Here is a 23,014-nt window from a genome sequence, read left to right as displayed (position 1 = left end):
CCCTGAGCATTGCTGCCTTCCACAGACGGGCTCCAGATGAGCACCTGAGTTTTGGGGAGCAGAATTCGGGTCCTGACCACTCCTCCTGCCGTTCCTCCCTGCATGGTCTGAGGCAAAGCAACGACTCCCACGCACCAAGTTCTCCTTGGAGGACAGGGGTGACCAAAACCCACCTCCCACCCCAAAGTGGTGCCCGGGTCAGAGTCACAGCACTGTGCCCCCATCCTCGAAGCACTCCCCAGGACAGAGACACGGCGGCGACCGGGACAGCACAGCCGGGGCTGCTCCTCTCGGCATTACAACGGAGGTCGTGCCTTTCCCTGCAGCACCAAGGTGGGCAGAAGTGAACCCGCCTCTCCTGCCGGGACCCGGTGCTCTCTTTTTCTTTTTTACGCAAGAGCCCCCTCGGAGAGGTGGGGGGGCCGGCCCGCCACCCCGGCTTTGACGTGCAGCCATGGTGACTCAAGCCTGCGTCAGGGGCTGCGTGTCCCTCATTATTTATTTATTTTAGTGTGCTTTTTTTTTTTTTTTTTTTAATTATTTTTTTTTTTTCCCGAGCCGAGCGGAGTTGCCTCCCCTCGAGCGAAGGGGAAGCGGGGCCGAGCCGAGCCGAGCGCGCATCCGCGGGGCGGCGGCGGGGGGCGGCCGGCAGCAGCCCGGTGCCGCGCAGCTTCCCTCGGCCGCGGGGTGCGGAGGCAGCGGCGGCGGCGGCTCCCACGGTGGCCTCGCAGGTGTCCGGTCCCGCCGCCGCCCGGGCGTGGGGGGGGACCCCGGTGAATTTCTCCGGGCCCCCCCGGTCAATCTGTGCCGGGAATTCGTTCCGCTTCCCGCGGCGCCGGGTCGGTTTCAGCCGCAGCGCAGAGGTAAGGATGCTCCCCCCTGGGCCCCGCTGCCCGTCGGCTGGCTGCTTTAATTCCCCACCTCCAACCCTCTCCAGCTGTCGGGGATTTTTAGGGGGAAGGTGCCCAGGGAGAAGCTGGGGGGGATGCCTGAGCCTGGAGGCATCGAGCATGGCCCTGCGGCTGCTGGCATCGAGGGTTGGGGGGGAACCGTTAGAGGCAAACTGGGGAAGCGGGGGGGGTAACCCCGGTGCCGGGGGGTGGCACCAGGCACCTGCTGTGGGTTGTTGGGGGGCTTATTCCCCCCCAAGCCACTGCCTGAGGGTGGGTAGAAATGCCGCTTCCAGGCTGACCTTGACAATAACATTGGGAGAAGAGAAAGCATTTGGCTGCAATGAATATTTAATTCCCAGCCACCAAAGTGTTGGGGCTTTATTTACCCTCTCTCTTTTTTTTTTTTTTTTTTTAAGTACTTTCTGAATCTGGATGGATTCTTTTGGGGCAGAAAAATGAGGGTTGGGGTCCTGGTTTCATGCAATTGGGTGTGGGGAGTCCTTATTTGCTTCTCTGCATTTATTGCATTGCTGATTCCCAAAGGTGTGTGTTTTGGGCTGGCATCTCGACCAGGTGCAGATTTGCATCATTCTGGGAATGTGGGGCTTAAACCAGACAAGAAATCTGGTCCCAGCTCTTTGTAAAGGACACAGAAAATGAAATTGTTCTGCTTCTTGGATCCTGTCTTGTGTCAGAGGCAACTGAGGTTTGAATCCGTCAGGAGCTGATGCAACTATTTCTGGTTTTGGTAGGAAAAAACCTGAGATGCCAGGCAGCTGAGCTATTCTCGGGAGGGTGCAGAGTTTCTTGTGAATCTCTCTCTAGAGGTGTTGGGACTAGGTCAGGGAAGCTGGATGGTGGCTTGATTGGAGCTCAGCTGCTTGGAAGTGAAATAAAATTTGGGTCTGTCTGTCCTCCAGGATAAATTGGAGAGATGGCTCCACAGAAATCAATAGGAACAAATGGGTTTGGTTTAAATCTAGAGTGACTCGAGTGCCACTTCAGGCTTGCACAGAGCAGGGAATCTGGAGTCAGAGGAGAGCCAAGCCAGGTGAGAGTCACGAGGATTAAATTTACCCCAGATCAGGCGCTGACCTACGCACATCCAGACTAAACCATTGCCTTGGGTGCAGGGGCTTGGATTTTACCCCATCCTGTGTTGCATTTGGATTTGTTTGTTTACAAACATGGATGCTTCATGAACTACAGAGCAGAGACTGCAGAGGGATTTGGATGGTGCCCATTTGCTGCCTTTCAGAATAAACCTGGGCTGCTTTTGGGTTCAGTCACTGACCTTCAGCCAGATTGGGTGAGTTAAGAGGGATCACTGAGAGCTAACTGGAAAAAGATCATCTTGTGAGCCTAGTGGAGCCCTGAAGGAATCATATGATGGTTGGCTTTGATATGGTGTCACACTGCTGCAGCTGATGTGTGTTTTCATGATACCAAATGAGACATGAAAGGAGACCAAATCTGATGAATCAATGGGCTCATACACTTCCTGACAAACAAGGCGCTGAGGCTCCCCCTCCTCCGGTGTTGTTGTGTCTGTCTCATGACCCATCTGCAAAACTGCCCTTTCTGAGGGTTTCTGGCATCCACTGAAGAAAAGAGTGGCACCAGAACCACCGCCTGCCATTGCTGGTAAGAGACCAGAGCTGAGGGCTGTAGGAAACGCATCCACCTCCAGGATGAGCAGGTGGCAAGTGGTGGCCGGGCTATGGTAGCCACCCCTCTGCATGCCTTTAAGGGAGCTGGGGACTATTTATAACATCTGGACACTCTGGCTGTTGAACGGCACTTGGGTAGGTGTAAGACAGAAGCGGAGGCAGCTCTGATTCATCAGCGAATGTGAATCGATCCTGTGTCATGGTGCTAAAGTGGGTCTGAACGTTTGCACAGGAAGGACGGCGCAGAGTATCCCGCTCCTCCGGCAGGGAAGTTGCTGGTGTGTGCCGCTGAGCTGCTTACAAACATCTGCTGGGGCTGGAAGCCTGCTTTCCTGCAAATCTCTCGCATGTGTGTGGTGCTCGGCTACCCTGTGCTGTTGTGTGTGCTCACACGGTCCCTGTCTGAATTTTGCACCTCCTCACATGTGGGTGCGAGGGGTGAGCACCGTGGGACCCCGCGATGTGGGACTGTGAGCAGTGTGGCTGGGTGTGACTGAGTCACCGTGTGTTGTCTCCGTGGGGTGGCAAGAGCCTGGCGCTAATTAGCAGGGATTGTTTAAGGAAGAGGAGAGAGGGAGCAGCCCTAATGAGCCCAGATGGCAAAAACCTTCCCTGTGGAGCCAGTGAGGATGAGCAGGGGAGAGGAAGATCCGAGCTGGAGCTCTGAATTTCCTGGTTTGTAAGCAAGCCTCGGCTCTGAATAGCTTTAAGATGGAGGCAGTTCTTCCTGGCCTCTACTCATGGCAGGAGGTTTGCTTGAAGGAGACTGCAGAAGGGCCCCTGGAGAAGGGCTGGGGAGGTCAGAGCTGAGGTGTCTCCCTATGGGGCAAAAGTCTCTTCCTGGGGCTTTGCAGTGGAGTTTAGATGTTGCCTGGAGGGTCCTGCCCCTGGTTTCTTGCAGCCAAGGGGCTCCACAGGCCCACACTGCAATGCCTCACAAGAGAAGCAGTTTGCAGAGGTGATCCTGCTCCCAGCTGGGCTGCACTCCCAGCCTTGGGCAGTGGCACGGGGCAGGCGGGGTCCTGGAGCTACTTTTCTTGTGGTTTGACCTCAAAGCTGGGACATGCACCTCGAGTTCCTCCCCTTTGCTGCTTGGCTTTGCAGGGTACAGAGGGAAGATGGGAGAGGTGTCTGCTCTGTCCTTCCACATCTCCTTCCTGGGCTCGCTGGCTCCCTGGGTGACCTTGGATCCATCCCTTCCCTGCTTCAGCCTCTCCATCTGTATAAAAAAGCCCAGCCCTTGGTGCAAGGTTTCCCTGTCCCTGTGCATGTCTGTGAGGATGGGGAGCTGCAAACAGATGCTCAGATCTCACAGCCTGAACCAGAGAACGGCATTCCACCTCCTGCAATTCCTCTGTGCCCTGGACCCTTCGCTCTCCCTTTTCCTAGCTCTGATCTTGCTGGAGCAACCTGGACCTTCCTGGGTCTGGATCTCCAGAGGCTGGGAGCATCATCTCCTCTCCTTTAGGAGCTGCTGGGGTCTTGCCTGGGAGCAGCAGAAGGAGCAAAGGTGGTGGGGTAGGGAAGGACCAGCAGCGTTCCCATGGTTTAAATGTTATTTTGAATTCACCAAATCCAAGTCTGTTTTTTTCTTCTTCCCCTGTCTCTCCCCCTTCCCCCACTCCCTCCTTCACTTTCCTTTTTATGGACCCAAATGGGGCATAAGTGCAGAATTTGGACACAGGAGCTGATCCATCTCTGGAAGAGGAGAAACCTTCCCTGGTGCCCACCCTCCAGACCCAGAGCACAGCTGCTGCTGGTGCCTGCTCTACGTGGAGGCTGCTGTAAATCCACTTTTCCTCCCTGCCTGCATCTGCATTCCCTGGCCTAACTGAAAGATCCACTGACATGATTCCAACCTGCATTGTTGCTCCCCAGCCACCTCCCTGAGAAAGCAAGGATGGGCTGAGGCAGGACACACAGCTCAGAGCTCCCTTCCCTAGGAGCATGCAGGAATGTGGGGAGCTGCCGGCAGCACTGGGGGATGCACAGCACTGAGCTCCCAACCAGTGGCATTCCCACAGTGGGGGCTTCCATCTCCATCTGGGAACAATGGGAGCTTCCTGATGGTGTCAGACCCCTGGGTGTAGCAGAACAGGAGCCTCTCCTTCCATGCCCTTTTCCTGCATGGGGTGAAAACTGCTCATTCCACAGCCACCTATGGCCGTGTGCCTTCAACCTGATGCTCCTGGGTTGCTAGAGCAAAGGGACAGGGTGGATGAAGTGTGTAAAAGTGAGAATCATCTTCAAGGAGGGTCCTGCGGATGCTAAAGTGTGGGAGGTGCAGGATGTAGGTAATCCCAGAGACAACCCAGTGATGCTCTCCCCTTGTGGCTCCCCCTGGGATGTTGGCAACTGCTCCCAAGTCATTTTTCAGGCACTAGTGCTGACCCCAGAACAAACTGGTGCCTTGCCCGGCCCCTCTCTGTGCACCCACATTGGGGCCATCAGCGCGGGTTGTGTCTGAGAGAGGCACCTGGTCCTGCAGCACAGGGGGGCTCTTGCAGCTGGGGGCTCTGGAAGGCCCCAGTCTTCCATCTAAAGAAGGAAAAACACACATTTAAGAAAATTAAGGTCATAGGGGCTTTGTAAACAAGCTGAATTTCCATCTGCCAGTGGTGAGGGGTTTCTATCTTTCTTAAGCTCAGAAAGCTCCTGGTTGTCAGCTGATCTGCCTCATCTTTCTTGCATCATAGTTATTATTTTGGGAAAAGATTTTTTTTTTTTTATTATTAAATTCTTCATTCAATTAAATAAATGCGCAGAAATACCTTTTTTCAGATGGATTTGAACTGCACTTTCCAATCTGAGGGGTGCAGGTCTTGGGGCTGATGTAAAATCCTGAGAAAATTAATAGAAAGGGCCCTGTTGTCCCCTGGATTGGGTCCTGGTGCCATGCGAGGTGGCTGGTTCTTAGCCTAGACCCAGGAGAAAAGCTCAGCACCCATTTTGGTCCCCAAATCCTTTGGAAATGTTGCTCTTTCAAGGAACTGAGAGCCTTTGTGGCTTTGGAGGTGCTTGAAGCCTCCTTTTCCAGGAGCACCGTGTCCTGGTGCCCTATGACTCCTAAGGATAACGCTGACCCGAAGCGAGGAGGGGAGAGGCAGAGACCCAGAGAGGTGCTGGGGGTTTGCCCTGTCCCCGTCATGCTGGCCTGGCTTCACGCTCTCTTCCTGGAGCTGGGCATCTCCCAGGCTTTGCTCTAGGGGGTTGAGTTGTCTCAGGAGAGCCACGGGGTGCTGAGCTTTGGTACTTGGCCAGCAGATCGTAGGTTTTCAGTCCCTAATGAAAGAAGAGACTTTAGCCCCCAAGGCTAAGTCCTACTCAGGGCTGAGTCACCCTTGGAAGGAGCTGAGCAGACAGGGAGCAGCAAACTACCCATAGGCAGTTCAACTGGGTGCCTAAATTCAAGGTCCACATTCATCTGCACAGAATCTGATCCAAAATCAATGGAAATCCCGGTGATTTCCTGGCTGCTGGATGAGACCTTCTCTGCCCTCTGTTCCTGGTACCAGCAGCTGCCAGCCCCTGGCCAGGGGCTGAGGATGCTCTGTCACGGGCAGCCGCGTGCGGTAATTGCTGCTGCCGAGCTGTGAACAGTTTACGTGAATGGTTCTTGTTAGGAAATTAAACATCGCTGGACCAGGCTGGAAAGAATAATTCAATCGGCTTCTCCGGAGGAGCTGATCCAGCCAAGGCGGTGGAGCCGATGCTGTTGCCTGGCAACGGATGCAGCTTTCAGCTGAAAATAGCTTTTGTAATAGGAACGGGGCCTGGCAGATGGGGAACTTTCTTCAGGGTGAGAAAGCAGCAAGGTGAGGGTGAGGTTTCCTGCTGTGGCTGATGCTTCGCTCCCCTCTGGCACCAGGACTGCTGGCTGGGGATCAGTTTTGCTGCCTGGCCTGAACCCCTGCTCTGAAAGGGTGCAGGATTGTGAGATTTGCTTGGAGCTGAATCAAAAAGTTGGGTGTTTCTGCAAAGGGAAGAAGAGATGGGGACAGCTGAGGGAAAACACGGGGGGGTCTTCTTCCTGCTCGCCAGGATGGAGAGCATGAGGTCTGTCCCATATTGCCCATCCCAGTGGAGATCAGCTGCCTGTGCTGACCCCAGGGATGGATTGTGCGTGCAGTGTCACCTTCAGGATGCCACATGGGTGCTGCACCAGCCTTCAGCTACATGAGAAAGCCACCGGTGAGGGTGAAATGACCCCATGGCCAGCTTGGGGCAGGATGGGTCCCTGTGTGGGGGACCCACACTATTGCTTTTCCAGGGACTGGTGACCATCCTGAGGTCCCTAGAAAGTTGAGATGATCAAGAGAGAAAAAGAGCAAGCATGACCCTTTGGAAGAATCGTCTCAAGACTTGAGATTTCTTGTGGGTTTTCTCCATCTTCTCTCCAGCTGGTGAAGCTCCATGGTCCCAGATGGGGCAGAAACACCCAGTCTGGCCCCAGTCCTTCCAGTATGGTTAAGAAGGGCAGTACTTGGTGTTTTTCTGGGTTGGGGAACAGCATAGACCTCCCTGACGCCTCACAGCTTTTCAAGGGGGATGAACGCTGTGGGGCTAAGCTGAGCCATGGGCACTCTCTGAAGTGCCTGGTGTCAGGGTTACTCATGGAGCCAGTTATCCCTGGTGCAAACACGTGGGTTGTGTTTGCCAATGCACCCCTCCTCACCTCCTACTTGTCCCGGCACTGGCAGCAACCCCACACTCACCCCACGCTCCCTGTTAGCACCCCCCAGCCAGGGATGCTAACCCCAGCTAACTGGGGGTGATGGAGACCCTGCTGTGCCTTGGGGCAAAATCACCTCCTTCTCTGTTGACCTCTTCCCTGTGCAGGTCCTGCTGATGAAGAGGAGGTGAGCCCTGAGCTGTAGCTTGCACAGCTGTGTGCCCTGTGGGACATTTGTCTTCTCCTCTTGCCCCATCCTGCCCCCCAGGGCCACACGGAGCCGTCCCAATGCCGAAGAACAGCAAGGTGACGCAGCGGGAGCACAGCAACGAGCATGTCACTGAGTCGGTGGCCGACCTGCTGGCTCACGAGGAGCCTGTGGACTACAAACGCAGTGTGCTCAATGTGACGGGGGAGGCTTGGGACAAGCAGAAGGACGGGGAGGAGGAGCTGGATGCGGAGAACCGGCCGGCGTGGAACAGCAAGCTGCAGTACATTCTGGCACAGATTGGCTACTCCGTGGGGCTAGGCAACGTCTGGCGCTTCCCCTACCTGTGCCAGAAGAATGGAGGAGGTGAGAGATGAGGCAGGGATGGGCTCAGGTCCTGTGTGGGTTTTGGCATGGTCCTGCCTCCATCAGGGTGCAGATTGCTGGGCAAGGAGGGAGCAATGTGGTTTGTTTTGGCTCTGAAGGAGGAAAGGGGCAGCTGGGAGAGCCTGGTGTGGGTGCTGCTCACTGCAGTGTGTATTGGTGCAGCGATGCAGGAACCCCCAGGGTAGCCTCTTCTGAAAGGATGCTCACCCTCCTGCCTCAAGGACAAGACAAGTCCCAGGCCAGGAGCCAGGATTTCTCATTTCATCCCTGATTCCTGCTGGGGCAATTTGGAAGCTAGTGAGAAAAAAAGAAGAGAGCATCCCTCTGTTTCCCTGTCCAAAATCTGCATTGTGTAGGCTCCTGTCCCTCCCCAAATTCAACTTCCAGCCAGCTCAGGAGCAGTCTCCTCCAGCTGTGTTGAGACCCTCGTGTCACTGATGGGAGGGTGGGTTGCTTGTCCATAATCCAGATCCCACCCCGAGGCCTCTCCACCGCATCACCGACCTTTGCAGTGATGGGAAGCATCCCCTGCAGAACAGCATTTAATGGGGCCAGGATCAGCCCAGCTTTCTGCTTTGCTTTTGCCTCATGCTCACCATATTCCTGGCACTGCATCACTCAATGTGCCTTCAGCCCCAGCAAGCCTGCAGTGCCCTCAGTAATTAAAACATCTCTGGTGTCATCTTTGTGATGAGTCAGCCTCCCAGGTTGACCCATGCTGTCAGGGCTGCCCACACCCCTCGCCAACCTGTCCTGGCTGGGGCACTGTGGCTGCGGCCAGCCCCTGCCCCTCTGCATGTCCCCAGCACCTGGTCCCTGTGGCGAGGGGACACTCACAGCTCCCAGTGCCCTGCTTTGTTTCCATGCAGAAGGTGCATGTCTGGGTTTTGGTGCAGTGTGGCTTTGCGTAATGCAGCTGTGGTATTGCAAAGCTTGGGGGAGGGGGGGGGGCTTTTGCACGTTGTCTCAGGTTGCAGCACTCATCTGCAGGTGTGCAGGGCTTGAGGCTTGACTGCATGCACTGGCTGCATTGCACGTGCTGGCACACGTGCATCTCTTGCAGCAGGATGGGTTTGTGCATGGCCCAAGGAGGTTGGAGGCTGAGCCTGGGGTGAATGCAGGGCTGGGATAGATTGATGGAGCACTGCTGCCTTGGGTAGAGAGCTCTCACATCTGTTATTTCCTGGTTTTCTTGATTAAATGGGATCAGAACCCAGCTTGGGGCAGGTGGTTATAAACTAGGCTTCTCTTAACCCCTCCTTGCTTCAGTTTCCACATTGCCACAACAGCCAGTAATTACCTGTAATTAGTGCAAGGAATGAAATTCTCTCAGCTTACTCTGAGGGTCTCTGGCGTCCTGGGGTTTTAGCCTTGTCCACCCCAAGTGCTGGCAAATGGGAGGGGCTCCCAGGCTGGGGTGATTCCTGATCAGAATCACCTCGCAGAGCCAGGGCTGAATTTGCTGACGGTGTTTGGGGAGCATTGAGCAGCTGCTTTTTAGTCAAAAGGCCACATGAGATGTGATGTCAGGATGGGGAATTGTACCTCTGACAGCTGTGAGACCTGCTGTGGTGGAGATGGGTGTGCTGGGTTTGAACCTGACAGCTTGGCCACATCCTACTCTGGGACATAGGGGCACAAAGCCAGGCAGATACCAGGGCAAGCAGCAGCTTTTGGGAGATCCTTGCTACTGTATAATGCCTTCCTGCAGCAGGTCTCCAGACAGGCTTTACAGGCTGCCTCCATATTTTATGATGGGGAAACTGAGGCACAGAGCTAGGAACTGGCTTGAGCAGCAGAATACTGAACTCTCCTGAACCCCACATTAGTCCCCTCAGCTTTTTGGACAAGTGGCACCATCTTGCCTGTCCCCTGGTGTGGATGCTGCTTTTCTGCCTTTTCTCCCCACTACATTTAACCCTCTTGGCCCCCAGGTGACATTCCTACTGGGTAGGGAGCCTGATGCCAGGCAGACAGATGCGGGAGCTGGGCAGTGACGGACAGACCACTTCTGGGCTGCTGAGGTGGTGGCAGTGGCTGTTTTCTCTCCCACTCCCCTTACAGGTGTCTGTGGGGGAGAGTGGCTGTGTGCTGGCAGCAAGATGGGTTGGAGCCAAATTCTCAGGACTTGGTGTGCTGGGAGCCACTGCAGGCTGGTGATGATGCATGGGCATAGTGCCCATCTTCCCAGGGGTCACAGCAGGAAAATCTTTGATGTTGGAGAAATTTGCCTCCAAACTTGTCCATCTCTTTCTTGCTCTGTCTGCTGATGGGTTGAGGTGCAGATGCACAGGAGGGTGTTGCAAAGATGGGAAGCTCGTGCTTCTTCCCAGGGTCCAGCTCCACGCTGCACTCTGCCTTTGCTTTCACCCTCCTAATCACCCTGGGTGGCTGCATCTTGATTTACCTCCCCCCTGTGTTTCTAACATCCACCCCTAACCCGCTGTGAGGGCACTCATCCTGCGAACAGAGCACGCTGCAGCCTCGTGGCAGTATCGTGGGTAGAGCCGCTTTGCAGCGCTGCTGCTTGGTGGAGCATCAGCACCAGGTCCTGCCCTGGCCCAGGGCTGATGCCTGTCACCAGGGAGTAAATCCAGCCGGGAGCTTGCCCACAGTGCCTGGGCTCCAGCATGTGCTTTGTGGCCACGTGCTCCAAGCCCCATCCCGCAGCCCCCGGCAGCAGGCTGGAGTAATTCATCAGCCAGGCGCTGCAGCGTGAGTCATCGCATCCTTTACGGCCATTTGGTTATGCTTCATGAACTGCTAATTTCTCTCTGGTCTCCTCAATTAGGCAGAGATTAACTGCCTTGCTATTTTGAGCTATTTCTACCCCTACCAGAGGACCTCGCTGTGCAGGGTGGCACGTGGCGTGGCCAGTGTTGCTGCGGGGCTGTTGTAGTGCAGGGGGTTCAGTTGTGCTCAGGTGTGTGTGCAGGCAGGACCCTTTGGTTTCCTGGTGTGTCCTGAGGTCTGCACGGGTGTGGTGTGCTGTAGGGGTGTATCCTGCATGTACCCACATTGTCAGGGATGTTGCACGCTTCCCTTCCATGCATGTGTGTTTGTTACAAATGAATGGACCGGACAGAGCCTGTCGGAGCTCTGCCTGTCCCTCCCTGTCTGTCTGTGCTTGGCTGCACGGGAGCAGGCAGAGACGGGTCCATGATGAGCTTTCTCCCCCCTGCCAGGTGCCTACCTGGTCCCGTACCTGGTCCTACTCATCATCATTGGGCTCCCCTTGTTCTTCCTGGAGCTGGCGGTGGGGCAGCGGATCCGCCGGGGCAGCATCGGTGTCTGGAATTACATCTGTCCCCGCCTCGGGGGCATTGGCTATGCCAGCTGCCTGGTAAGTGCACCCATGGGCCCCTTCCAGCCCCCACCTCAGGGTGTGTGGGACGCTTAGCAACCTGCAAAGTGGAGGGTGGGCTGGAGGAGCCCAGTGTGGGCATTTGAGTGGTGGATGGCAGCTTTTCCAGCTCCATCCGTGGGTCCGGGGCTGGTTTGGGTACAAGCCTGTCCCTGCTCCCCTTCAGTCACTGCCCCACAGGAAGTGTCACTGTGTCACTGCCTTGCGACTTCACACCGTGTCCTCCTTCTTCCCCCCAGGTCTGTTTTTTTGTCGGTCTCTATTACAATGTCATCATCGGCTGGAGCATCTTTTACTTCTTCAAGTCCTTCCAGTACCCTCTTCCCTGGAGCGAGTGCCCCATCGCCAGGAATGGCTCAGTGGCTGGTGAGGATGGGGGAGATGCAGCTGGGAGGGAACAGTTCCTGGGGAGGGGGGGCTGCAGGACACTGGAGACCCCCGATGTCCGCATCTGTTGGAGGCTGGGCACACTGGAGGCTGGGGAGTCTCCTGGGGACATGGATTGGATGGGAGAAGGTGCCACTGGGTCCTCTGCAGTCCGGGTGCCTTGTCCCCATGGAGATGTTTCCTCAGGTCAGACAAGTCCTGGCCATGCTCTCAGACAGATTCTTTCCCCATGGCTGGGGTTTGATGCCTGTTCAAGGACCCAGAGTTTGGGTCTCTAGGCTGCCTTGGTGCCTGGGACCAGGATCTGACCTGGGCTGTGCAGGAAACTGAGCTGGGCTTGTCTGGCTGCTTTGTCAGTGCCTGACTGAGACTCTGGTGGAACTAGTGGTGCTCAGCAGTATCTGAGCATCTCCTTGGGACAATTTGGGAAATTTTATAGTAAATGCAAATGTCTTCAACTGTATTTAACATCTTGTTTTTGACATGGCAATGGCTTTATGTCCTGTTCCCTTTTTCCTGCTAAAAATCAGCGCTGTTATCCTGTCCCTCAGTTCCCAGGGATGCCTACCTTCCCTAGCCAGCTCCTGCAGGTCTTTGACATTAATTTATGTTCATCCCCTAAAAGACAATGGATGACTCTCCCCCAGCTCCTCACTCTCTGGTACCTCTGTTCATTTGCAGTTGTGGAGGCTGAATGTGAGAGGAGCTCAGCCACCACCTACTTCTGGTACCGGGAGGCCCTGGACATCTCCAACTCCATCTCAGAGAGTGGGGGACTCAACTGGAAGATGACCCTGTGCCTGCTGGTGGCCTGGAGTCTTGTCGGCTTGGCCATGATCAAAGGCATCCAGTCCTCGGGGAAGGTGGGTATCTGCAGTCCATCCTCCAGACCAGGCTTTTCCTATGACATGAAGGCAGAAACCTCCAGGTCCATACTCTGCTGCCCTACTCTGGGGTGTCTGTGTTCTTTGGGATGATCACACTTGCTCCAGAGCTCCCCAGCTCTGGGGAGCTCCTGGGGGCCCAGAATGAGATCAGAGAGGGTCACAGGGAAGGGGTTTCATCCAGCACACCTGCAGCAATGCCACCACAAGCCAGCCAAAGCACCTGTCCCAGTCCCTGTGTTTGGGGGCTGTCAGATGTCCAGACCATCCAAATGGATGCTCTGAGCAGCATGAGCCTTGTAACTGAAAGAGGTGTGGAAGATCTGAATGAGGCAGCAGCTCCTTCACCTGCAGATCCCAAAGGCAGCTTCACCCATAGGACTTAGGTGCAGGAGCAGAGCCTTCCTCCATGGGGGAAGCACTGGGACTGCACACCAGAAGCAGGGCTGGGAGGAGCAGGAATATTTGGGAGAGGGATGCTGAGACCTTGCTGGAGTTGTTGATGTATGAAGGAAGGCTGTGAAAGCAGTGGGGCCAGGTGCAGAAGGGTATGGTTCCCCCAGGACCCTCAAACATCCTCATCTCCAGATGTGCTCTGCAAAACATCTGGCACATTAGCAGGTAGCACAGGGCAAGGAGACTGCTGCCTGCAGCACTGAGAGCTGTGGGATGGGAATATGGCACAGGAGTGGGGCTGGGGCAGCACATCCCCCCTGCTGAGGGTGAAGCCCCAACCACATCTGCTCTGCCTGATGCTGGGGAAGAGAGTGGGGTGGGAAGGCAGAGCTGGCCTTCCCTAGGGCTTGCCAGACACTGGCAGTTGTGTTCCAGGGATTTTCTGAGCCAGTGCTGACACCTTTGCAGCCTCAGCAAATTTTCCTTCTCTCTCCTAAGTGTGTCCAAGCACTTTTCAGGTCCACCCAGGCTTCAGCATTTGTAATGTCCTGCCTTGGGCCATGTCCCCCCCTTTTCACCCCTTTTGTGCTGTACTGTTGATGGACGGGGAGGGAGCTGAGCCCGGGGGGCAGTAAATGAGGTTGTGCCCATGCTGCATCCCTCTTGCCCCAGGTGATGTATTTCAGCTCACTCTTCCCCTACGTGGTGCTGGTTTGCTTCCTGGTGCGGGGACTTCTGCTTCGCGGGGCGGTGGATGGGATCATGCACATGTTCACACCCAAGGTAAGAACCCCATGCCCAGGTTCTCCTCCAGGCTGATCACAGCAGCTTGGTTTGGAGGGGGGAGGTTTAGCTGCCACAGAGGCTGCAGTCACTTCCCTGTACCCCACAGCACACCCTCGCTGTGCCCATGTGCTCTGGTGCAAGCAAGTGTTCTGCCCTCACATCTGAGGCTGGGTAACAGCTGCCTGCAGACGGCTCCTTTGCCCAGTGCTCAGCCCTTCACACACACGTCATTTCACACAACCCCACTTTTCCTCTATGATCCACACCTCAAAAAATAGAGCATCAATCCCAGATGACCTCGCAGGTCCCAATAAATCAGCCAGGAGTTTTTAGCAACACCCTGAATACAGCCAGGGCTCGCAGACTGCCATCCTAGCGCTGCTTTGAGCCTTGGCGTTGCTCCTGTTGCCTTCAGGTGTCCAGAAACAGGGTGGGCAAGAGGGGTCCCTTAGGTGATGTATTTAAGTACTCTATGAGACGATACTGTCTGGCAGCAAAATATCCACCAATGTTATGCAATTAACCAGCTAATTAACTAATTAAGCAGAGATGTAGATGAATCAGCTGAGCCAGGGAGGCTGCTACAAGATATTAATTGTGATCTCTTGATGAACAGTGCTTGGAGGCCTCCAGCCTGCATCAGGGCAAGGGGGATGATGTCCAGGGGATGGGCAGCTACCAAACCCCCAGCCCAGCCACTGGGTTCCAAACACTCCAGGCAATGGAGGTGGGCAATGGCAGGGGCAGGATGCGGCCCCGTTGCTGTGCAGCATGTGGCTCCCTTAGTCGGGGAACTGGGATGCCAGGTGGTCTGTGGTCCAAATCTTTGCTTGCCCTTCTCCGTGTCTCAGTGTCCTCCTGTACGGGAAAGAGAAAAAGGACCTCCACAAGTGTGTAATGCAGAACCTGATTGTGGCAGCACAACGCCAGCCCATGGCTGCTCCAGAGCCAGCCCTGGTTGCAGGCACAGCAGTCTTTTAGTTTAGCTCTGGCTCCACGAGGATGAGTTATGGCACCACCAAACCACCTATTTTCTTCTTCTGTGTCCCCACCAAGCTGGACAAAATGCTGGACCCCCAGGTGTGGCGGGAGGCAGCCACGCAGGTTTTCTTTGCCTTGGGCCTGGGCTTTGGTGGGGTCATCGCCTTCTCCAGCTACAACAAGCAGGACAACAACTGCCACTTCGATGCCACGCTCGTCTCCTTCATCAACTTCTTCACTTCTGTCCTGGCCACCCTGGTTGTGTTTGCCGTGCTGGGCTTCAAGGCCAACATCATGAACGAGAAATGTGTGGTGGAGTAGGTGGATTTGCTTTCTGTCTCTCTGGGGTGGGGAAGTCTGTGCTCCTGCCGGTTGGGGTGGGTCTGAGGCAATGGAGTAAGTGATCTAGAACTGGGTAATGTTGTGTTTTGGTGGACCCAACTTTGACCCAGGTCAAGGCCTGGATCTCCAGAGATGTCCTATTGTAGCTGAGAGCACGAATTCTTCTAGCTCCATAAGGGAGTTGGGCATTTAGCTCCTCCAGCCTAAAGTTCAGCTATGAGACAGGCTGTTAGTCTGTACATTATTGGTGAGCCCATGACTGATCACATCACCTGGCTTTCCCTGAGTTTCTACTCGTGGTTGGGTCTCCTTGTCTGTGACTAAAGAGCTACTGTGCTGTACCCCAAAAACAGCTGGAGGAAGGTGAATTTGTGCACCTCATGTTATTGTTGGACAGTGAGCTGCATCCATAAAAATCCTGACTGTGACAAAGCAGAAGAGAAGCCACAACAACATGTGGCTAAGCAGAGGCTGCAGAGAGCCTGTCCCCTGGTAGGGTCCCGGTTGCATCCTCTGTCATGTGGCCTAATGCAATATCTGCTTGTGCAAATTGCTAAGAGGCTGGACAGCATGTCATGGCTGGGACATGGGCAATGTGGCCCAGGCAGGTTTATCCTGCCTGATGCACAGGACTCACATGGTCAGGCGCTGTCCCCCTTCCCAGGAGGAAGGGGACATCTCCAGGTGACTGCGCTTTGCTCTCCCTTAGGAACGCTGAGAAGATCTTGGGCTACCTGAATACCAACGTGCTAAGCCACGACCTCATCCCTCCCCACGTGAACTTCTCCCACCTCACAGCCAAGGACTACAATGAGATGTACAGGGTGATCATGACAGTGAAAGAGGGGCACTTCAAAGAACTGGGCTTGGATGCCTGCCTGCTGGAGGACGAACTCGACAAGGTACCTGGTGGCATTCCTAACAGGAGAAACAGATCACCATGTCCATTGCCAGTCCCAGGTAGGAGCTACTTCATTTGGGTAGCTCCTGGCACTTGGATCTGGAGAAGCTGTTTTTATAGACCCTCCCTAGGGATGGGAATTCCCTTTCCCTGTGGTCTTCCCAGTGCACAGGGATCTTTCCTGGGGTGCAGAAATGGTCTGCCCATAGTGAGTCTGACAGCCACATCATCCCTTCCAGGCTGGGGTGCAGGAGTGGATTTTTGTTTCCTTCAGGAGTTGTTCAGTGGGACAAGAGAGACCTGAGGCCTGCAGGGGCATGCAGGCCTTGTCTCTGACATGCTGCTTCTCTCCTTTTGGCCTCTCTCCCCCAAACAGTCAGTGCAAGGAACTGGGCTGGCCTTCATCGCCTTCACGGAAGCCATGACCCACTTTCCGGCCTCACCATTTTGGTCTGTCATGTTCTTCTTGATGCTGATAAACTTGGGGCTGGGCAGCATGATTGGGACCATGTCAGGCATCACTACGCCCATCATCGACACCTTCAAGGTGCGGAAGGAAGTGTTCACAGGTGAGGTCTTCTGCATCCTCCTGGGGAAGGGGTGGAGGTTCCCCAGTGCTCTGGGGGTCATTCCAGAAGACCGTGGATATGGTGGAGGTGTACCAGGTCCTGTTAACAGGGGGAATGGACCACCTGGTTCCACAAGGGAAGGCCTTGCTTCCCCCTTGAGTGCTCTGCTGACCGTGCCTGTTTGCTCCCTGCAGTCGGCTGCTGCATCTTCGCCTTTGTGATCGGCCTGATCTTCGTGCAGCGCTCTGGGAATTACTTTGTCACCATGTTTGATGATTACTCAGCCACGCTGCCACTCACGGTTGTAGTGATCCTGGAGAACATCGCTGTGGCTTGGATATATGGCACCAAGAAGTAAGGCTTTTGCACAGGGAAAAGAATATCTGTGCTATAACTCCTGGCTAAAAACAAAACAAAACAAACAAAAAAAAAAACAAAAAACAAACAAACAAAAAAAAACCACCAAACCTACCTTCTAGCTCTTTCCTGTGGGACTTTTTTTCCCAGGAGGCAAGCTCTGATTGAACAAATACCCCGATAGCAATTACCTTATAGAGGAGGGATGTCTGATGTCTGTTCACTGCTGTCTAGGATCAGTCCTCTGCCTGTCCCTAGGTGTAACACAGCCCCAGGAACACGTCCTTCTAACGGGTATCTAACTTTGGTTATGGTGCTCTCTTAATTGTTAGTATGCTTTTGTCTGAGGCTCCGGGTCACTCCCAAGGGCACCTTGTCTGCCCCAGTGCTGGCTGGAGCAAGGGAGGCTCAGACTTATGTCAGGAAGCCTTTTCCTTGAGAGGTTCCCAACCAGTGCTACAGGTTTGAAGGACACTGAGACACTTGCCTGGATCAGCTGGGCTCTTCAGGCTCTACCTTGAGCATAACCCACAACAGGGTCTTCTGGGAGGAAGTTTCTCTTTTGAAAGTGGGAACAATGTGGTTCCATCTCTTTCCCTTGGCAGGTTCATGCAGGAACTGACAGAAATGTTGGGTTTCCGGCCCTATCAGTTCTACTACTACACCTGGAAGTACGTCTCTCCCATCTGCATGGCCGTTCTCATGACTGCCAGCATCATCCAGCTGGGAGTCAGCCCCCCGGGCTACAGCGCCTGGATCAGAGAGGAGGTGAGCACAGCCCCAGCCCCTGCTGCTGCCCCCACCCGGGCCTTGGCTGAGCAGGGAGGAGCTGAGGGCTGCAGACCACCCTGCTCATCCCTCCTCTGCTCGTCTCTCCTCCTGCTGCTGGATGTCCTGTCTGAGACTGCAAGTCTCAAGTTCTGACCTCGGGCTGAAGTTTGACCTTTGGGTTTTGGCTCGGTTCCACAGCTACCCTCTGTGTGCAGGACCATGCACTTTTTCCTGTTTTTAACTTTCTTTCTGCTAGTTTCATGTAATGCCTCTCAAGATAAAGTCTGGCAGGAGGCAGCAGGGACTGCCTAGCACATAGGATATATTGTACCTCATGTGCATCACCTTTGCTGTAACAATCCCTTGACACAGACCTCTCTCTCTCTTTCAGGCTGCAGAGAAGTTCCTTTTTTACCCAACCTGGGCCATGGCTATTCTTATCTCTCTGATTATCCTGGCATCCCTCCCTCTGCCTCTGGTCTTCATCCTCCGGCAGTTCCACCTAGTGTCGGATGGCTCCAACACACTTTCGGTCACCTACAAGAAGGGCCGGATGATGAAGGACATCTCCAACTTGGAAGACAACGATGAGACCCGCTTCATCCTGAGCAAAGTGCCCAGTGAGACCCCATCCCCCATGCCCACACACCGTTCCTACCTGGGTCCAGGGAGCAACTCCCCCATGGAAATGAGCAGTGCTCCCAACGGACGATACGGGAGTGGGTACTTAATGGCCAGCACCCCTGAATCTGAACTGTGACTGTTGCCTGCCAACCACCCCCATCGGGAGAGGAGGTCACTGGGGAGTGGATCCTGGCTTTCCAGGCAATGGGAAAATTAATAAAGACAAGATAAAGAAGAAAACCCTCTTAAAATCGTAACCCAAAGCAGCCATTTCCAAGATGACATCAGGAAGAATGGATTGCGGGAGGGGCAGGACTCCTCTGACAACCCTGGGCTGAATGGCGGGACCTCCAGGGCTTGCCTTCAGGGAAGGGAGGAGGAAAAAGTGGTGATGCAGGACCTCTCTGAGGGTCCTCTTGCAGCCCAAATCCGAAGCAAAGAACCCCTCTTTCTAAACAGTTGATGGTTGGAAAAAGGACCTGGTGTCAGGTGGAAAGCCAAGCACGCTTCCTCCTGCAGCCCAGTGCTCTGCCCTCCCTGTCCGTTGTTCTTCAGCCGGGAGGAGCCACGGCCTTATTCCAACGAGCACAATTAACCATTGATGTTCATAGCACAAAAGGGTGCTGTTGTTGTTGCCATCGTTGTTGTATCTCCTGTAGTTTTTATAGCTGTGGACACACCCAGATAACCCCAACATTTTGACCAGGGTTGGCAGGGAGCAGTGTGGGGCTGGCTGAGTCATTGTGGTGTGTGGGACTGCAGCTGGTGGATCCTTGGTGTCTGCTTTGTTACTACCAGCATGGTGATGGTGTCTGCGGGTTGTTCTGAGACATGGAGATATCATGTCCATGAGACAACGTGGACAGCATGCTCTGTGGTTGGGCAGTTATTGTGCTGAGAGGCAGCAGGACCTCTGAAGTGAGTGATTTTGGATGTGTGAGCATGTGTGAGGTCTGAACCAGGGTTACAGTGATAGGTGTCAGGAGCATTCTCCTGGAATGACTCCTGACATGTGGGATGCTCTGCTGAGCCAAAATCCCTGGCGTGGGATTGTCTCCTGTTGCCACTTACTTTAGATGTCCCAGTGGGACAAGCAGAGCTGTGGGGCATCCAGTCCTACCACAGTCCTGGTGTAGCTCTCAGGAAACCACCCCCCTAACTTACCTCCCTTGCACCCACCATCTGAGGTGAGCTGGGCAGTGATTATCTCTGGACATGTCTTCACCTCTGAGAGCATCGAGCTGGTGCCTGCATTGCTTTGCTGCTGCACCTGTGCAGGGGCTCTCCAGCCTGTGGAAGGGGGTAACCAGCTTTTTGGGACAGCAGATGGAGGACATGTCTTCTGAGCTGCGATGACCAGAATTTGGTGCCGGGTCCCAATGTCCCTGCTAGCTCTTGATCCAGGCTGGTGAGCTCCTGTTAGAGCCCAGGAGCCTCTATCATGCCCATCCATGTTATGGGGACCAGATGAAGGTGATGCTATGTTTTTTCTCCCCAAGCTGTCTAGGAAAGTTTGGGGCCTCCCAGCTCAGAGTTTTTCCCACTGGGACTAATGTTTTTTTTTCCCTGAATCGTATATATAGCCAAGCATTTCTGTCAAGGGCACCAGTATTATGTGGCCTTTTCCTCCTTTCCTGGTGGGTGCAGGGGAGAAGCAGCCTGCTCGATGCCCTCTCTCCCTCTCAGCACATTGCTACAGTCTCAAAAGTTGAGGAAGCTCCTTAGCTTCAGTTCTGCTAGGCTTAGATGATGTGTGGTAGTATTTCAAGCTAGTTTGAAGGCCAAGTTCATGGCTGCTTGTCCATGAGCCCTTCTCTCCTCCACTTTCCTATCAATAGATTTTCTTCCACCTTGATTCTCCTTTTGGCTGAGAGTCAAAGGCAGACAGTATCTGGCCCATTTGCCACATCCTTGACTCCTCCTGGCACCCTAGGGTGTACAACGTCCCCCACAATGACATTTCTCTTGTGGGTTGTAATCCTTTATTTATAGTCCTTCTCCTTTTTGTCATGAGCTCAGCTGGTGACTTGGGGGCTCCGTCTGGGAGATTAGCACAGGACCTTTGTTAGCCATTTCTCCAGGTGGGAATGGAGGCATGGATTGAACCAAAGCAGCTCAGTCTTTGCTGATAGCTCTGAGAAGCACCATCCCCAGGATCAGCCATGCTCTCATCTCTTGTCCAATCTCTTCACCATCCTCTCCGCTGTGACTTTGGTCTTTCTCTCCTCCTGTCCCTACAGAGGAACACAAAAATATCCCCACTGCACCACCTCTGAATGGGAGAAGCACAAAACCTATGCATTTCTCCCCAACACCAGGCGAGATGTTCCCTCCCATCTCTTATCTCTCCCTCTGTCCCTGAGTTCCTCCTCCTGACCAGCAGAACAAAGGATGAACCAAATCATTGCAAAATGTCACCTTCCGAGGCAAGTCAGACTCACACCCCTGAGCCCAGGGGATTCCCACTGCAGCTCCCATGGAGTTACTGGGGCAGGACACCTCCCGCAGCCAACACATGTGGTTCCATCTGTTCCCGTGGCACAACGCTCCTCAAACCCTGGGGGGAAGGATCCGGCCCTCCATCTCTCCCATCACTGTTCCCAAACCAGCCAGGAAGGCATTTGCTTTCCTCCCCTCTTCTTGCAGCGCCAATAAGGGGCAAAGTCAATAAGAAGGTAACAAAAAGCTATATTATATATATATATATAAAATGTATACAGAGAGAGGAGATGGAATAATAACCTAGAGATTCTCTATTTCTATTGTATATTTATTCTGTAAATGTCACTGTAAATGATGTTAAATGACAAAATGTATTCCAAAGTGGCCCATGACCTATTTTCATTCCCAGTGCTGTACAGATCAGTTCTCACTGTATATCAGACATATTTTTACCTTTTCATTTCTTGTGCGTGGTGGGTGGCCATCCCTCCCCCCATGCCCCTCCCCAGCCTCAAGGGGTCCCCTAGCATGGGGACCCCACAGAGAGGAGGAGGGGGGAGGAAGCCTTTCTTTTTATCTGTGGAAGTACTGTATTTCTGTGTGGTATTTGCTTGGTGTTAGGCACAGGGGTCTGTGGGGGGGTAAGTTGTAGGTGATCCGTGTTGTGGCCGTGTGAGCGTGCGCATGTTCGTCCATAGATGCTGTGTGTGGGGGTGTGCGCGTGTACGTGTGTGCGTATGTGTTTTGTTTGGGGTCACTTCTTGCTGTTCTTGGCCACTTTTGAAGCCTGCGGTGGGGCTTTCTCCCACCTGCCAGGGCAGGCTCTCTCCTCCACGCACCTTCTTGGGGTCCCAGGGCTGTGGATCAGGACAAACCTGGTGACTTTTAGCCCTGGCAACCACTTTTATTTTCTTTTTCCCCCTCAGAGGCACAGGGAATAGCTGCTAGTTGTGAGCACAGACACTTTTCAGTTTTCATCCAGGCAGTCAGAGCAGGAGGGGGGAACCGCTGCCGATATTCCTGCCCCCTCCTCTTGCTCCCTGCCTGGTTCCCAGCCTGGATCCTGCTGCTTGGAAGGGGATGGTGTCCTCGACAGGAGATGCTGGCTGAATCAGGAGGGGTTGAAGTCCTGACTGAGGAGAGAGGCTTACCCTCCGGCCCCTACACAGACCCTGGCAGCTCACATTAAAGCCCAGCTCCTCCTGGGAGCTGCTCCCGCTGCCACACTCCTGCCCCTGTCCTCCCCTGAGCCTGGGTCTCGCCAGCAGGAATGGGGCACAGGTGGCAGAGCTGGGTGGCCTCGGTGGCACTGCCAGCCCCAGGGGACACGGCCCAGCCTGGGCAGAGACATGGCAGCACACGAGTTGTGGCCACTTCCCCTGTGGGTAAGCACAAGGCTGGCAAAGCCCTTCTGTACAGGTAAAAGCACAGATCTGGTAGAAACTCGTCCCATGTATCCTCGTAGCCAGTGTATTTAACATACGTGCCGTGCTGGCCGGACTCATTGGCAGTCGAGAGAAACCCTGTAAGAGCTGTAATGGAGTCTGATTAAAAGTTTCTTCTTACCAAGTCTCTTTGCCTGTTTCCTTTCTTGGGGTGGGCTTTGGGGTCTCTCTGAGGTTTGAGTTTGCAAAGAGCTAAAGCAATGGGCTCCAAGGCTGCCAGCACCCATGGACATAGATGTCTCTGTCCTTCCCTGTCCTGTCCAGCTACCCATATCGTCCTTCCATCTCCCCTTCTCCTCTTTGATCCCCTTCCTGTGCCTCCATCAGCCCCTGCAAGGAGCCCGCTGCGGGCATGGCTGCCCACAGGCTCTCCAGGAGCATCACAGAGGTGATCTTCCATACTGGACCAGCTCAACCAGTACACACTAGCCTTACGGGGCACATACACTGGTAAGACATATGTTCCTCTTCCAATGCCCTGCTAACACTGCTGATGTCTCATTCAGAGCACTGCGGGTGCTGGGAGTCTGGAGAGCCACCTTGGAGAAGGACTGGAGCTTTCCAGCAAACCCAAATAACTTCAGCTGCTGGATATCAGCTTAGTAACAAGCTTGGTAGGAAGCTTCCCTTCGCTTCCCTTCTCTTGCATCTTTTGTAGCTTCTTTGGCTTCCCCAGGTCTGATACCAGGGAGCAAGGAGGGAGGTAAAAGAATAGAGGCGAGTTGGGACCAGCTGAGATGTGCCAGCAGTGGAGATGCCATTGGGGTACTTTGCTGCTGTGAACTGTGGGCATCCCCTCTGTGGTGGCAGCTGTGTAGGAGCAGGTCAGGTTTTCTGAGCACCTCCAGCGCTGCATTGTCTGGAGGTGTTGGTGCAGCACTGGGGTGAGGACCTGCACTGGGGGCTGGAGGAGCAGCACTGCCCACGGCGGAGGC

At 54.4% G+C, this 23,014-nt stretch overlaps 1 protein-coding gene across 1 annotated transcript; it reads left to right on the top strand.

Moving 5' to 3' along the window:
* The first annotated feature begins 543 nt into the window (after positions 1-543).
* Positions 544-22,204, top strand: SLC6A17 (solute carrier family 6 member 17). Its single transcript, XM_068659963.1, has 12 exons — positions 544-863; positions 7,403-7,809; positions 11,016-11,173; positions 11,434-11,560; positions 12,263-12,444; positions 13,534-13,644; positions 14,704-14,945; positions 15,680-15,872; positions 16,248-16,440; positions 16,635-16,794; positions 17,403-17,565; positions 17,960-22,204. The coding sequence occupies exons 2-12, from the start codon at positions 7,524-7,526 to the stop codon at positions 18,326-18,328; spliced, it is 2,184 nt and encodes a 727-aa protein (XP_068516064.1). The 5' UTR covers positions 544-863; positions 7,403-7,523; the 3' UTR covers positions 18,329-22,204.
* Positions 22,205-23,014: the final 810 nt, after the last annotated feature.

Source organism: Anas acuta, chromosome 24 (assembly GCF_963932015.1).
Source record: "Anas acuta chromosome 24, bAnaAcu1.1, whole genome shotgun sequence".
Lineage (NCBI taxonomy): Eukaryota > Metazoa > Chordata > Aves > Anseriformes > Anatidae > Anas > Anas acuta.
The sequence above is the reverse complement of the archived record's forward strand: the minus strand, read 5'-3'. Positions and strand labels throughout refer to the sequence as shown.

Excerpts from the sequence above, each read along its gene's own strand:
- SLC6A17 (XM_068659963.1), top strand. The coding sequence starts at position 7,524 with ATGCCGAAGAACAGCAAGGTGACGCAGCGGGAGCACAGCAACGAGCAT. Across the intron at positions 11,174-11,433 it reads TTGGCTATGCCAGCTGCCTG|GTCTGTTTTTTTGTCGGTCT; the intron begins GTAAGTGCACCC and ends TCTTCCCCCCAG. Across the intron at positions 17,566-17,959 it reads GCGCCTGGATCAGAGAGGAG|GCTGCAGAGAAGTTCCTTTT; the intron begins GTGAGCACAGCC and ends TCTCTCTTTCAG.